The 17,422-nt window shown below is 41.7% G+C and overlaps 1 protein-coding gene across 2 annotated transcripts in view; it reads left to right on the forward strand.

The window, feature by feature from the left end:
• The window catches only part of ak3 (adenylate kinase 3), a 77,586-nt gene that overhangs the window by 47,926 nt on the left and 12,238 nt on the right, over window positions 1–17,422 (forward strand). For both annotated transcript variants that reach the window (XM_080188543.1, XM_080188542.1), the window contains exons 2-3: window positions 8,180–8,299; window positions 14,632–14,804. In XM_080188543.1, coding sequence (XP_080044669.1) covers window positions 8,180–8,299; window positions 14,632–14,804 — 293 coding nt within the window. The remainder of the gene's footprint in view (window positions 1–8,179; window positions 8,300–14,631; window positions 14,805–17,422) is intronic.

Consider the following 17,422-nt stretch of genomic DNA (forward strand, 5'->3'; position numbering starts at 1 on the left):
AGAACAATCACTGATTAGTGAAGAGGAGGAAAAAAAATCTACCTTTTTTTCAGTACGTAAAGGGAAATGAACACTGCTTTTTAAAGCTATTTTAAATTGACAAAATGTGAAGGATTGTGTAAAGAATAACAATCGTTCGAAACTCATGAAGTGAGGACAGCTTTTGCAATAGGCCAGGAAAAGGATTACTGCTACTTTCGAGATGGAGTTGAGGAAAAATTTCTTTGTTTTTTTGAGTTTCTTTTGCAGTTCTCGGAAGGAAAGGCATAAGTTTGTTGAGTACTTATAGGTATTTCATTTAGCTGGAATTGCAAACCCTCTATAGTCAGAAATACAATCTTAAAATTAATTAAGCCTTCCTTAGTGTGGGTACATGATCTTATGATAAATCAGTGATTTTTTTTAAAAAAATTTAAATCTTGGTTGTAAATGCAACTTGTTACAACATAACATTCTCTTAACATAACAACATATCTCAAGGCACCTCACTAGAGCATTCTCAACTAAAATTTGAAACCAAGCCATGAGAGGAGATAGTAGGTTGGTGGCCAAAAGCTTGGTCAAAGAGGTAGGTTTTAAAAACGATTTTAATAAAACAGATGGAGAGGTAAAGAGGTTTTGGGAGAGAACTCTGATTCTTAGCACCCTTGCCATGCATTGACTGTCACCAGTGGGGGAACAATGAAACTCAGCAATCCACAAGGGACCAAAATTTGAGGAGTGCAGAAATACTGGCAGGTTGTCAACTGGAGGATTTTACAGACATGGAGAGGTGCAAAGCCCATAGAAGGCTTGAAAACAAGACATTGCTGGACCCAGATCCAATGTAAAGCAGCAAACATGGGTGGCGAGTGAATAGTGCTTGGTGTGAGTTACGATCCTACTAGCAGGATTTTGAATAAGCTTAATTTTAATTTTGGCAGGCCCACTTTTACTGATGCCAGCTTTTCCCAAATTTTTCAATGTAAGAGTGAATTTTCAAACTTAGGATTTGAATTTGTTTTCTTCTGATAATTATTCCAGTAACGTTACCACAAGGCTACCATATCTGTAGAATTCTGAGTCTACATCATGGGTTTCCCCAGTGGTAGAGCCAGCCAGGCTTGCCTGTACATTCAGCTTTTAAATTGATTTGTGAATGAAGAAGCAGTGCTGGACTTGTTGCTGAATTGGGCATACAGCGGTGTTGTGTTTATCAGGAGTTGTCAAGTAACTTTGGAACTGTCCCATTATGAACCATAGTTGTGGTAATATGTTTAATATACAAGCAGCAGGGGATATATATCTATGGGAAACTTTTTTTTCAGTGTTACATGGAGATCTTTGCTGTTTACGCTTCTTTATGGTTTTTTCTTTTCAATCGTGGCGTGGGTTGGAATGCTATTTATTTAATAGAAATAACAAGGGTTTGCACTTCTTCGTAGTTTTCGGCTCATGGGATGTGAATGTTGCTGGATAGACTAGCATTTGTTGTCCATTCCTAATTGCCCTTGAGAAGATAAGTGGTCAGTCACCGTCTTGAAAACCTGCAGTCCGTATGTTGTAGGAACATTCAAGAGTGCTGTTGGGGAGTTGCAGGATTTTCACCCAGCAACTGTGATGGAGCAGTGATTATAGCTCCATGTTAGTCATAGAATCCCTCAGTGCAGAAGAGGCCATTTGGCCCATTAAATCTACACCCACTTATCAGCCAAGCCTGAATGTTGTTGAGGTCTTGCTGCAATGGACAGGAACTAACTCAGTCTCTGAGGAGTCACAAATGGTGTTGAACATCCATCCCCACTTTTTGGCCTTATGAAGGGAAGGTCATTGATGTAACAGCCGAAGATGGTTATGCCTGGGACACTACTCTGACAAACATTTGTAGTGATGTCCAAGGGCCATGATTGACCTACAAAAATCACACCAATGTTCCTTTGTGCTAGATTTGACTTCAATTAATATTTTCTTGTAATTTCCACTGGCTCCAGTTTTTCTAGGGCCCTTTGATGCCACACTCCATCAAATGTGGTCTTGACGTTGAGAGCAGTTGCTCTCACCACTTGAGTGCAGTTCTTTTGTCCATGTTTTGACCAAGGCTGTAATGAGGTCAGGAGCTGAGTGACCCTGGCGGAACCCAAACTGAGTTGTCAGTGAGCAAGTTCTTGCGTACATGCCACTTGACAGCTGTGTCAATGACTCTTTCCATCACTTTGATGATCAAGAGTAGACTGATGGGATGGTAGTTGGCTGGGTTGTATTTGTTCTCTTTTTTCTTGTGGATAGGCCGTATTTAAGCAGTTTTCAAATTGCCGGGTAGATACCAGTGTTGTAGCCATACTGGAACAGCTTGGCTCAGGGCACAACTAGTTCTGGAGTGCAAGTCTTCAGTAATATTGTTGGAATGTTGTCAGAGTCCATAGTTTTGCAGTATCCAATGCCTTCAGTCATGATATCATGTGAAATAAATCAGACTGGCTGAAGACTAACATCTGTGATACTTAGGACCTAGAGAGGAGGCTGAGATAGATCATCCATTTGGCACTTCTGTCTGAAGATTGTTGCAGGTGCTCCAACCTTGTCTTTTACATTTAATGTGTTGGTCTCCCTCACCATTGAGGATTGAGGTATTTGTGGAGCTTCTTTCTCCAGCAAGTTATTTAATTGTTCGACATCATTCATGATTGGATGTGGCAGGACTGCAAGAGCCCAGATCTGATCTGGATTGATTAGCTCTGTCTTTCCCATGCTGCTTTCACTGTTTGGCCTGTAAGTAGCCCTGCCCTTAGTTGACAACTCATTTTATGTATGTTTGGTGCTGCATCACGCATTCATTGAACCAAGGTTGATCCCCTGGTTTGATGATAATGGTATTGTAGGGGATATGCCAGGCCAGGAGTTTGCAGATTGTGGTTTTATATAGTTCTACTGATGACCCACAGCACCTCCCATAATGACTGTAAGAGAACACATGATAAAGAGTTGAATGGGGAGAATGTTGATGGCTCCAGCAGTATTAAATATAGTCACGAGTATCTGTACATAGTTTAATTGCATATGATGAACCAGTCATTGTTTGGACATACCAACATCTCAGCAATCATTCCTCAGCTAGACTAAACACATGCAAAGGTACTTCTGACAGTGCAGAATTCCCTCGGTACTGCAGTGGCATGTTGGCCTAATTTAGTTTTCCTGATGTCTCTTCAGGGTTGAATTTGAATCCACAACACGGCTCTCCATTTTTTCCGATTTAAAAATAAAGTCCTGTTAGATGAAGGTGACAAATATGGTGTCCCTGCCATGTTACATTACAGCTAAGCTTTGCACTTTTGGCACAGTAAGTTTTATTTTATCTGGTGATAGTCAGTTGATGATCTGCAACACTGCAGTTTATATTAAGCAATTAATTAACATGAATCAAGTTCTAGCACCAACTGCTATGCTGCAGCTGTGTAGTGCCTTGAGTACTGTTATGGGAAAATCGCCACTTGGAGTCAGATTTAAAGATTCAACGTGAATTTATCGGACAAAGCTTTGGGAGAAGCGCTGTGCTCTCCGCGGTGCTCGCAGTCACCTCAACTTCAAAATGGAGCTGAGCTTCTTTTATACACTTTCAAATAGTGGACAAGTACAGACATTAGCAGTTAGCACATCATTATACGTTTTGGAGAGTAGACAAGTGCAAACATTAGCAGTTAGCACATTGTTATACGTTTATGACCTTTCAATGACTGATCTTGTTAACAAAACTCGTTGTTTTGGTTCTGCCTTACCTCAAGCTAAGGTGGTCATCTGGGCCTCGAGGTCTGATTCATTTCCTCTAATAATTAGACACTAACTCATTGTGCAATGTCTGTGCCCAAGTCAGCACATCTTAATGTCTTTTCACAGGGTCCATTTTGTGCTAGGTAACCATCTTGTATCTTTTAATTTCTGGTTTACTCCAACAAGTACCTAATATTTTGCTGAGTCACAAGGAATTCAGCTTAACTTCTAACACTGTTTTGCCTAAAAATGCATTTTGTTCTTGAATAGAAACCCATTCCAACTCTTTGTGACTGAAGTGTCAGGTTAGAAAATGAATTAAAGTTGGGTTAATAATCGTTTTGCTGTGTTGGACAAGTTGAACAAAGATATCTGCTACCGACATTGCTTTTTGCCAGTTTAGATTGCTTGGCCTGCATGAGTATGATGGGTGTTGTCTTATCAATGACATCTGCTTCTCTCTGTTTCTCCACCCAGCAACAGAATGTATAACTCCTCATTTCTGGGTATTAAAATTTCAGTATTGCATGGTTACTATTCACGTTCAATATTGTCTTTACCACTGATCTCCACAGACTCCTTGAATACTGAATTCTTTTCTCTTATGTATTTTGCATCAGAGGGATAATATGATGGTGAGACCAAGGAAATTACTGTTAAAACAGTTTGTTTTCTCTCCCACACACAATCATGTTAATTTATAGCAAATACTGCATTCCTTTTGTACAAATCACATCACTAATCCCTTCTGCATAAAGGTGAATCTAAGTTCGGCAGTTATCTGTGCTCTTTGATCGCATTTGTTTTCTTTGCTGAAAGCCAAATCTATCTTTTTTTAAAGTGCTTAAATTTTTCAGATTGAGATTAACTTCAATAATGCAGTTTATTCTGGAAGTGAAAAGGAAAATGCTGGAAATCTGAATTTAGAAAATATGGAAACGTTCAGACCAGATAGGATCTATGGAGAGGAAAGCAGAGTTAAGTTTTCCCTTTGTGACCTTTTATCAGAACTGGAGGAGATGAACTTCTTTTAAATATGTACCGACCCAGTATAAAGGGGGAGGAAAGGCTCAAAACAGAAGGTCCATTGTGAAAAACAGGAGTGTTTAAATTACAAAAGTGACGTTTGCATTCCTGGCAGTTGAGTTACCTTTATCACTTGATTTAAGTTGCATTGGAAAGGTTTTAATGTTTTATTACTTGATTACAGTCAAAGGCTTGACAGTTGTAGATGAGCAAAGACAAGATGAGAAGAATATGGGTGGGTGTAAAAAGGGATTGTCTGAGTAGTATGGGAATGTTGGTCGTTGACTTGATGTTACTTAAATGTGAGTTGTGCTATTGCAGTAGATTTCTGCTCTTCTTTGACCAAGTGGATAATTATGGACCTACTCCAAATTTTAAAAGGGAGGATGTTATTTTTTCCGGGCATTAAATTTATTAGGCAGTCATTATAAAAGGGCAAAAGTGAATGTCAAACAATTCATGGTGATACGCAAGGCTGCATTCTTTTGTGTTAATTCTGCCAATGATATGGACTATGTATCAGGAAAACATGCTGCTATGTGGGTTTATGATTTAACAGGAAGTTAAAGTTAGGAGACTCAAGAATTTGACAGCATTTATGGAGAAAGTGTTATCCCACTCAGACACATGACCGATATGGGTCAAAAGCAGGAACATAAGGTGCAGCAGGTGGTCAGGAAGGCGAATGGGATGCTGGCCTTCATAGCGAGGGGGATTGAATATAAAAGTAGGGAGGTCTTGCTGCGGCTGTATAGGGCATTGGTGAGGCCGCAGCTGGAGTACTGTGTGCAGTTTTGGGCGCCGTACTTACGCAAGGATATTTTGGCCTTTGGAGGGAGTGCAGAGGAGATTTACTAGGCTGATGCCGGAGTTGAGGGGGTTGAGCTATGAGGAGAGGCTGAATAAACTAGGCTTGTACTCGTTAGAGTTTAGAAGAATGAGGGGAGATCTCATTGAGACGTATAAGATGATGAATGGGATGGATAGGATAGAGGTGGAGAGACTCTTCCCGCTCAGAAAGGACAGTAGGACTAGGGGGCACAGCCTCAAGATAAAGGGGGGGTGGTTTAGAACAGAGTTGAGGAAGAATTTCTTCACTCAAAGGGTGGTGAATCTCTGGAATTCTCTGCCCGTTGAAGTGGTGGAGGCTACCTCGCTAAATATTTTTAAGACGCGGGTTGATGGGTTTTTGATAAGAGAGGGGATTAAGGGTTATGGGGAGAGGGCGGGAATGTGGAACTGAGCCACGACAGATCAGCCATAGGCGGGGCAGGCTCGAAGGGCTAGATGGCCTACTCCTGCTCCTATTTCTTATGTTCTTATAACATACTGTGTCTGCAATGGTTCACTGGTAGAATGCTATCTCGAGTCCCAAAAGGTTGAGTTCAGGAAGTAGTCTAGACTACTGCTTCACTACAGGACTGAAAAAGTGCCACACTGTTGGAAGTGATGTCTTTCCAGGTGATATGTAGAACTGAGGCCTTGACTGCTTTTGTATGTGAAAGTTCACACAATCTGGTTACAAGAAAAACAAGTGCACTCTCCTGGTGTCTTGGCTAATAGTTGCCCCTCAACTGACATTAATAAAACCCGTGAAAGATTCTGTTGTCTATTAATAAGGTGCCATATTCCAAGATTACAATAGTAACTATGTATCTGAAGTTCGCAGTTGGCTATTTAGTGCTTTGGCATGTCCTAAGACTATGGAAGTGTAAGGTAACGACCACTTTATTTTCTTTGGGGCCAGAGAATAGGTTCCTGGAAATAAACTCAGATGACACTACGAATCTGATTATTTGATCAGATGTAAAGCCCTGTGCATCTCAATGAGCAGGCAGCATGTATATGGATCAATGTTTTTCATGGGATAGGGGCATCCCAGCACTTGTCTCCCGTCCCTATTTGCCTTTGAACTGAGTGTCTTGCTAAGATATTTCAGAGGGCAGTTACGAGTCATCCACTTTGCTGTGGGTCTGAAGACACACCAAGTAAGGATGGCAGATTTTTCCTGAAGGACTTTAAGATGGATTTTTACAACAATCTATGAAAATTTACTGGTCACCATTATCTTCCATAAAGCTAGCAGAGGCACAATGGGCTGAATGGCCTCCTTCAGTGCAGTATCATTCTATGACCATTTAAAAGGTGACTACCAAAGTAGCAAGGTTGCCTGTACTCAGTCATTTTGAATGGGACATGTGAAAGATAGCTGAGATACTCGCTGCTTGTTCATAATGCTACGTGGGAACATGGCAAATTACTATCATTATGTAAAAGGCATAGTTATTTTCAAAATTGAAAACTACAAAATTCCCTCACTGGATGTGCTAAGCCATTCAGAATAGCAGTACATGGAGAAGGAAATGCCTTCATATTTCACTTATCCCAGGGGTACACTGCCTACATGGAGCAGATGCTAGGACACAGTTTTCTTATCTAGATGGGCATAGGCAACCTTTGGCAGAACCCAGAACATTGGAGATCACAGGCAGTTACATGGGCCACGGTGACTGTTCAGGACACTGAACAGTGGTGCCTACTTACATTGCCATATAACACCTCTAAAATAAGGTTGATGTAAGATTTAATTTCTGCACTCGTCTTAATAGAATTCCATGCAATGCAGAAACTGCTGGGGTCTATGATGATTGGCCAGAGTGGCAGTGCACTTACTGAGCAGCAAGTCAGCTGTAACATTCACTTTGTGAGGAATCTACCTGGGGTGGATGGAGTAGGGTGAGGAAAAGATGTTTCACACTATCACATTCTTCAGCAGCTTTCCCATAGGAAAGATCTGGATAGAAATTATTTTAAAATGAGTTTTGAGCAAAAAGTCATTAACAATCCCAAATTGAGTTGTAATTCCATGTGAGTGAATGATTTTAATAATAAAGTGCACTCCAGAATAATTCTTTCAGATGTGATATATGTGGACTTTCAAAAGGCCTTCAATAATTCAATCAAGGGCATTAGATGATTATTTGAAGAGGAACTGTGTGGAGGGAAAAGGCAGGAGAATGGCATTAAGTCATGATGCTGATTTGGTGAACTGGTGCAGTCTTGATGGGCTGAATGGGCTCCTTTTATGATTCTGGTTGTGATAATATACTAAGAAGACTCATCAGGAGCTGTGGAGTCGGTGGATGACTCACAGAATGAATAGCAAGCTAGCTATAAAACAGGTTAAAAAATAGTTACTCCGACAGTAGAAGGAGGGAAATGGTTGTGACTTACCTGCCAACATATGAGGATTGGTGAATAAGTGTAACTATGTCCGCGTTACATATTCTACCATGAGTTCAGACGACGAGAGAGAGAAAGCTGGAGATAGAAATTTACACTTTGTAAAGCACGTGTGTCATGGCTTTGGATGGTTACAAATGTAATTGTGTTTTGTGTTTTCCAGAGTTTGGTTTGCTAGCCAAGTCCTTTATTGATGTGGGGAAGCTCGTGCCAGATGTTGCCATCACTCGAATCATTCTACATGAACTGAAAAAAATGAACCAATCCAACTGGCTGCTTGATGGTAATGATATATGCAATATGGACAGAATTAAAACATTTTTATATAAAGTTTAAAATGTATTTACGTAAGAGTTTAGTACTGAAAACCTAGAATACTGGGATATTTGCTGCGCAACTTTTTATCAAGGAAACACAAGTGCCATGTTTCACCTTGAGGTTTAAACAGTTGTAGGCATAGGAAAAGATGATGCTTCCATACTTTAGGAGAAAATATGGTAAGCTACTCTCATGGTTCATTTCATTAAATAATTGAATAGCTGGACTGTACAAACCAGAAAGATTCTCACTTGTATCTGTAGTACATATTGAGATTTTTCCTGCAACAGATAATTATTCACATTGGCTTAGCTATCCAACTGACTGATCTTATTAAGTTCCTCAATGTTTCCACAGCATTTCTGACTAGAATATGTTGCAGCGAGAATGGTAGTGAATTGGAAGCATCTTAACCTTAAATATATTCAATGGCACATCCACAACCCTCTGGGAGTTCCCAAGGTTCACAGCCCTTAGAATAAAGAAATTTCGCCTAATTTCAGCCCTTTATCCTGAATTCCCCAGCCAGGGTAAAGAAAATCTCAGTATCTACCCTGTCAAGCCCTTTCATAGTCTTGAATGTTTCAATGAGATAACCTCTCATTCACTAATTTCTAGAGAACATAGACCCAATGTACTCAGTTACTTAATGTAAGACAAGCCTCTCATCTGAGTGACCTTTGCTATGCTGCCTCCAATGAAGAAAATATATTCTTTCTTGAATGTGGAGACAAATTGCATAAATGTGGAAACCAGAATTGCACACAGTATGCCAGGAGTGGTCTCAGTAAAGCTCCTTTCAGCTGTAACAAGATTTCCTTATTCTTGTACTTGAATCCGCTAAAGGTAGCTGAGGAAATTGTGGATGCATTGATGGTGATCTTTCAGCAATCACTGGAGGCAGGGACAGTCCCAGAGGACTGGAAAGTAGCGAATGTAGCACCACTGTTTTAAGAAGGGAAGGAAGCAGCAGAGAGGCAATTATAAACTGGTTGGCCTGACTTCGGTCATTAGCAAGATTTTAAGAGTCCGTTATTAAAGATGAGATCACGGAGTACTTGGAAGTGCATGATAAAATAGGACTGAATCAGCACGGCTTCATCAAGGTGAGATCATGTCTGACAAATCTGTTAGAATTCTTTGAGGAGGTAACAAGGAAGTTAGGTAAAGGAGAACCAGTGGACATGATTTATTTAGATTTCCAGAAGGCCTTTGACAATGTGCCGCATAGGAGACTGTTAACGTAAGTTAAGAGCCATGGTGTTAATGGTAAGATCCTGGCATGGATAGAGGACTGGCTGACTAGCAGACGGCAGAGAATGGAGATACAGGAGTCTTTCTCAGGATGGCAGCCAGTGCCTACTGGTATGCCTCGGGTCAGTGCTGGGACCACAACTTTTCACAATATACGTTAACAATTTGGAAGAAGGGACTGAAGGCACAGTTGCTAAGTTTGCAGGTGATACAAAAATATGTAGAGGGACAGATAATGAGGAAGTGGGGGCTGCAGAAGGACTTGAACGGGCTAGGAAAGTAGACAAAGAAGTGGCAGATGGAATATAATGTGGGAAAAGTATGAGGTTATGCACTTTGGAAGGAGGAATGGAGGCATAGACTATTTTCTAAATGGTAAAATGCTTAGGAAATCAGAAACACAAAGGGACTTGGGAGTCCTTAGTTAAGATTCTCTTAAGGTTAACGTGCAGGTGCGTTTGGCAGTTAGGAAGGCAAATGCAATGCCAGCATTCATGTCAAGAGGGCTAGAGTACAAGAGGAGAGATTTACTTCTGAGGCTGTATAACGGTCTGGTCAGAACCCACTTGGAATATTGTGAGTAGGTTTGGGCCCTGTATCTCAGGAAGGATGTACTGGCCTTGGCAAGGGTCCAGAGGAAGTTCACAGGAATGATCCCTGAAATGAAGAGCTTGTCATATGAGGAACGGTTGAGGACTCTGGGTCTATATTCGTTAGAGTTTAAAACAATGAAGAGGGATCATATTGAAACTTACATAATGCTGCAAGGCCTGGATAAAGTGCACGTGGACAGGATGTTTCCACTAGTAGGAAAAACTAGAACCAGAGGGCGCAACCTCAGGCTAAAGGGACAATCTTTTAAAACAGATAAAGAGGAATTTCTTCAGCCAGAGAAATCTGTTGAACTCTTTGCCGCAGAAGGCTGTGGAGGCCAGGTCATTGAGTGTCTTTAAAACAGAAATAGATAGGTTCTTGATTAATAAGGGGATCAGGGATTATGGGGAAAAGGCAGGAGAATGGGAATGAGAAAAATATCAGCCATGATTGAGTGTGCTCTGCCGTTCAATGGGCCGAGTGGCCTAATTCTGCTATGTTTTATGGTCTAAAGGCCAAAATGCCATTTGTCTTCCTAATTGCTTGCTGTACCTGCATTCTAACTTCTTGTGTTCCTTGCAATAGTACATGCAAGTCTCCTTGAACATCAACCTTTACAAGTTTTATGCCTTCTTAAAAAAAAATCTGCTCTTCTATTATGACCAAAACAAATAACCTCACACCTCCCCACATTATACTTCATCTGCCAACTTGCTGCCCACTCGCTTAACGTGTCCGTATCTATTTGCAGCCTCCTCACAACCTGCATTCCCACCTAGCCTTGTATTATCAGCAAACATCTCTGTTTCTTTGTAGTCATTAATATAAATTGTAAATAGCTGAGGCCTAGCACTGAACCTTGCAACATTCAACTAGTCACAGTCTGCCAATTTAAAAAAGCCCCATTAACCCCTACTCGCTGCTTCCTGTCCTTTAATCAATCAGCTATCATGATAGTATAACTCCATGAGCCTTTATCTTGCAGTTTAACCTTTGTCTGCTACTTTTATCGAATGCTATTGATTTTTAATAAAGGTAGAGGTCTGATTACAGACGGTTTTCATCATGAATCAAAAAGTCCTGAAAAATATTAAGTCTCGTAATTAATGTAGTCACGTGCTTCATAAGTCCCTCTTTAGCACAGTTGATTATCCATATATTGTTGATGTGCCCATTAAAATGGTGTAAGGCCCCAGAAAAGTCTGAAGCATTGATAGAAATGCAGTAGCCACTCTCTTGTGTGTCCTTATATTAGCAATGGAAAAATGAACCAGAAACTCTTGTCCATGTGACCTCTTGTTTTTGCTTAAATATTTTACTTTAATTAGCTGGACTTGTGATAAAACCCATAACCATGCTTGGATCTCCATGTTTAAGTCACTGAGAGATCTACAATATAAAATGCATAAAATATTCATTGAATTCCAGAGGGTATAGTAGGTTGAAGGTAAAGTGATTGAGTATATAAAAGATTGTGTTCTTCTAGGGTAAATGCAGAGAAATTACTTCAACTGGTGGAGTAATCAAGAATAAGAGGTCACTGTGTTAAATTAAGAGAGGGGCCATTCAGGATCATCCCGGGAAAGCACATTTTCACATGAAGTAGTAGTGATATGGGATTATTGCCCTTCGGCAAAGGCCGTGGAGGCCAAATCTGTAATAGCATGGAGTGGGCTGATGGACCTGCTCCTGTTCTTCTGTTTCTGGAACTTCCAGAATTATGGAACAATTACAGCACAGAAGGAGAAAGAGTCCATTTGGTCCATCGTGTTTGTGCTGGCTCTCCGCAAGAGGGGCGGCACGGTAGCACAGTGGTTAGCACTGCTGCTTCACAGCTCCAGGGACCTGGGTTCGATTCCTGGCTTGGGTCACTGTCTGTGTGGAGTTTGCACATTCTCCTCGTGGCTGCGTGGGTTTCCTCCGGGTGCTCCGGTTTCCTCCCACAGTCCAAAGATGTGCGGGTTAGGTTGATTGGCTGTGCCAACATTGCCCTTTAGTGTCCTGAGATGCATAGGTTAGAGGGATTAGTGAGTAAATATGTAGGGATATGGGGGTAGGGCCTGTGTGGGATTGTGGTCGGTGCAGACTTGATGGGCCAAATGGCCTCTTTCTGCACTGTAAGGTTTTTATGATTCTATGAAGAGCAATTCACCTAATGCCAGTCCTCCTTTTCCCCAGAGCCCTTCAGATCTCTAATAATGATCTAGTTCTCCTTTGGGAGCTACAATTGAATCTTCCTCCACTTCACTCACAGGCAGTGTGTTCTGAACTACTTGCTGCCTTTTTTTTAAAAAAAGTGACAGTTCCTCTTGTTAGAATTGATTATTTTGCCAATCGTTTAAATTGCTGCCTCTGATTCTTGATCCTTCCACTGGTGGGAGCAGTTTCTCTGTACCTATCCTGTCCAGACCCTACTTAATTTTGAATACCTATATCAAGCCTTTTCGTGAAGGAGCATATCCCCAGCTTCTTCAATTATCTACGTAACTGAAATTCCTAATCTCTGGAACAGATTCTGGTAAATATTGCCTTCAGTTCATCCTAAAGTGTGGTGCCCAGAAATGGATGCAGTTGAGGTTGAGTTGTAACATATTTTCCTTGTTTTTCTACTCAATGCCCCTGATATAAAGCCCAAGAAACTTATTTTAACTGCCCTGGCACTTTGAGATTTGCATACATGTATTTCCAGGTCCCCCTGCTTCTTTAGAATTATACTAGTTGCTTTATGTTGTATCCCCCTATTCTTAAATGAGTCATGTCTTAATTTTAAGCACAGTTTTGCGGGATCGTGATATTGAGATTATTTGAGCTCGAGCTACTTTGCCCACCATCACAAAGCATTGATAAGCTTTCCATTGCTCACTCAACCAATAATATTCATCCATTGTAGAGTTTACACAGATGCGAGAGATTTTGGGTTACTGAACCTTTCATAGGGCTTAACTTATTCACGGTTAACCATTCCATACGCGTCATCTTGAAGCCAACAGAATCTACACCGACTCCCTTATCCCAAAACGAGGAGAAGATTTGGTTAAGCAAGTGGTGTGTGTGAATTTGAGCTCTTGTTTAGTGAACATGTACCAGAAACTCCATCCTAAAATGTGGCAACCAATTTTCACACGGGATCCCACACAATAATAATGACCAGGTAATCCATTTTGGGGATGTGAGTTGAGAGGCAAGTATTGGCCAGGATGCCAGGCTTCACCAAATGGTGGTGTGGATCTTTTACATCCATCTGAGTGCAGATGGTTTACACTAACATCTGAAAGACTACACTTCCTAGCAGTGCAGCATTAGCTCAGTACTGCAGTGAAATGTCAGCCTGGATTATGCCATCAAATATCTGAAGAGAGCCACAGGTAAGCAAATGTAACCACTGAGCCAAGATTGACACCAGTGCTGGTGAGAGAAGCTTTGCTATTGATAAATATTAGCACATCAAAGATGGATTACTTCCTTCCATTTAATTTGATTTTGGAAGTTGATATATTGCATAATGAGAATTCCAGCAGTGTTCTTGTTTTTGCACTTGTGAAATAGGCCAGATCCTTTCACGCTTTAGCAACAAAAATCAGGCACCATTTGAAGATCTGGCACTTTCACACCAGAATGAGAACAATTTTAAAATCATTCATAGTCCATGCTGCTCTTGCACACCTTGTGGTCATGTATAAGGCTACATGAACGACTGGGAGAAGCCTTAAATCATCCTGGGAAGATGTGTATTTAACAAGAAAATAAATTTTGAAAAAGGAAGTTATAAAAACATTATTATGGTCCCTATGGACCTCGAACACCCTGATTTCTTGAAAGTCTGCTTCAAGTTCATACAATTGGTCTGTCTATAAGGCTAATTAGGAAATGAACTTCTTTTTTAATTGAATGCACACCTTGTTTACAGTACTTTAAGTGTAGGAAAGGCTGTTGAGTAATAGCGATTAGCTCTTTGTTGCTAAATAAATGATTATGGCTAACTAAGAATCATAGAATCTGGACAGTGCAGAAGGAGGCTAATCAGCCCACCGAGCTTGCACCAACAACAATCCCACCCAGGCCCTATCCCCATACCCTATGTATTTACTCTGTCAGGTCCCCTGACACTAAGGGGCAATTTAGCATAGCCAATCAACCTAACCTGCACATCTTTGGCCTGTGCGAGGAAACCAGAGCACCTGGAGGAAACCTGTATAGACACAGGGAGAACGTGCATACTCCACACAGTCACCCAAGGCCAGAATTGAACACAGATCCCTGGTGTTGCGAGGCAACAGTTCTAACCACTGTGCTGCCACGTTGTGGTTTGCCTGTTGGTTACTTGTGTAATAGGAAATTGAAACTCCTTTTAAGCATTAGAAAAGAGAGTCTACGGATCTTTTAAAGTGACTCGGTAATTGTTTTACCATGTTAGCTAAGATTGACTGTGTTGTATATTTCTTGCTAAAGGGTTTCCCAGGACACTGCCACAGGCAGAGGAATTACAGAAAGTTTGCCAACCAGACACTGTAATTAATTTGAATGTTCCCTTTGAGACGATCAAAAAACGACTGACATCTCGCTGGATCCACCCAGGAAGTGGTAGAGTGTACAATGTTGACTTCAATCCTCCAAAAATAACAGTTAAGTATCCAGTTTAAACCTGAATAGGTTTTGTACCATTTTATTACTGTAGAAAATTCTACTTTGTGGTTCATCAGCTAGCTGTTAAGTGTTGCTTTTCCACGTCATTTAAAGGTCTTTTTACATATCTATTAAATGGAAGCATTGTATCTGAAGCTATTTTCTTTGGACTGTCATCCCTTTAATTTGCAGGCTAAAGATACCCTCTTAAAAACTAGCAAAGCAAATTGGACCTTTGGACATGAAAGATAGATTTGTGTTTTCTGATGGGGCGGAGTTGAGAGATTATAGGATCAATGTGCAGAAATTTCAAACCTTCTGCACAGGTACAAAAGTGATTAAAAAGGGCATTGAAATGTTGGCCCTTGTACCCAAGGGATGGGTGAGCCCGTGGAATTTTATACCACGGAAGGCTGTGGAGGCCAAATTACTGAATATGTTTAAGGAGGAAACAGATTTTAGGCTGTGAAGGTATGAATGGGCATGAGGGAGAGTGATAGTAGTCATGGTGTGGAGATGCTGGCGTTGGACTGGGGTAAACACAGTAAGAAGTCTGACAACACCAGGTTTAAGTCTAACCAATTTATTTGATAGTAAACTCACAAGCTTTCGGGGTTTGCCCTTTGTCAGGTGAGTGGAGGGTTCTGGCCTCAGACAGAGCATATAACAGCACAGACAGTTTACAGATTACTGATTAGAATGCGAGTCTTTACAACTAACCTGCTATTCAAGTCTTAAAGATGCCAACAATGTGAGTGGAAGGAGCATTGAGCACAGGTTAAAGAGATGTGTATTGTCTCCAGACAGGGCAGTAAGTGAGGTTTTGCAAACCCAGGCAAGTCATGGGGGTTACAGATAGTGTGACATGAACCCAAGATCCCAGTTGAGACTGTCCTCGTGCGTGCAGAACTTGGCTATCAGTCTCTGCTCAGCGACACTGTGATGTCATGTGCCGTGAAGGCCGCCTTGGAGAACGCTTACCCTAAGGTCAGAGGCCAAATGCCCATGACCGCTGAAGTGTTCACCAACAGGAAGGGAACAGTCTTGCCTGGTGATTGTCGAGCGAAGACGTTAAAGAAGCCATCCCCTACGGATGAGCCCTCCGTATACACAGGATCTGCTCAGATGAGGAGGATCATGACAGACACCTCCAGACGCTGAAAGATGCCCTCATAAGAACAGAATATGGTGCTTGACTCATTGATCGACAGTTCCGACACGCCACAGTGAAAAACCACAACGAGCTCCTCAGAAGACAAACATGGGACACGGTGGACAGAGTACCCTTCGTCTTCCAGTACTTCCCTGGAGCGGAGAAGCTATGACATCTTCTCCAGAGTCTTCAACATATCATTGATGAAGACGAACATCTCACCAGGGCCATCCCCACACCCCCACTTCTTGCCTTCAAACAACCACACAACCTCAAACAGACCATTGTTTGCAGCAAACTACCCAGCCTTCAAGAGAACAGTGACCACAACACCACAGAACCCTGTCACAACAACCTCTGCAAGACATGCCGGATCATCGACACGGATACCATCATCACACGTGAGAATACCATCCACCAGGTACACGGCACATACTCTTGCAACTGGGCCAACGTTGTCTATCTAATACGCTGCAGGAAAGGGTGTCCTGAGGCATGGTACATTGGGGAGACCATGCAGACACTACGACAATGGATGAATGAACATCGCTCGACAATCACCAGGCAAGACTGTTCCCTTCCTGTTGGGGAACACTTCAACAATCATGGGCATTCGGCCTCTGACCTTAGGGTAAGCGTTCTCCAAGGCATGGTACACGACAGTGCAGAGTCGCTGAGCAGACTGATAGCCAAGTTCTGCGCACACGAGGATGGTGTCAACCAGGATCTTGGGTTCATGTCGCACTATCTGTAACCCCCATGATTTGCCTGGGTTTGCAAAACCTCACTTACTGTCCTGTCTGAAGACAATACACATCTCTTTAACCTATGCATAATGCTCTTTCCACTCACATTGTCAGCACCTTTAAGACTTGAATAGCAGGTTAGTTGTAAAGACTCGCATTCTATAAACTGTCTGTGCTGTTATATGCTCTGTCTGAAGCCAGAACACTCCATTCACCTGATGAAGGGCAAACCCCGAAAGCTTGTGAGTTTACTATCAAATAAATCGGTTGGACTTAAACCTGGTGTTGTCAGACTTCTTATTATGAGGGAGAGCAGCAGGAGTATGATGTTGAGATAGCAGATTAGCCATTTTCATATTTGGGGTGGCACAGTGGTTAGCACTGTTGCCTCTCAGCGCCAGAGACCCAGGTTCAATTCCAGCCTTGGATGACTGCATACTCTCCCTGAGTCTGTGTGGGTTTCCTCCAACAGTCAAAAGATTTGCGGATTAAGTTGATTGGCCATGCTAAATTGTCCCCAGTGTCAGGGGCCTTGGCAGGGTAAATACCTGAGGTTACAGGGATAGGGCCTAGGTGGGATTCTTGCTGGCATTGGTGCAGGCTGAATGGGCCAAATGGCTTCCTTCTGCTTTGTAGGGATTGTATGATTCTATGATATTGAATGATGGAGCAAGCTCAAAGGCCAAATGGCTTACTTCTGCTGTTATTTGCTATGTTT

This window comes from Carcharhinus amblyrhynchos, chromosome 5 (assembly GCF_965287045.1).
Source record: "Carcharhinus amblyrhynchos chromosome 5, sCarAmb.v2.hapA, whole genome shotgun sequence".
Classification (NCBI taxonomy): Eukaryota; Metazoa; Chordata; class Chondrichthyes; order Carcharhiniformes; family Carcharhinidae; genus Carcharhinus; species Carcharhinus amblyrhynchos.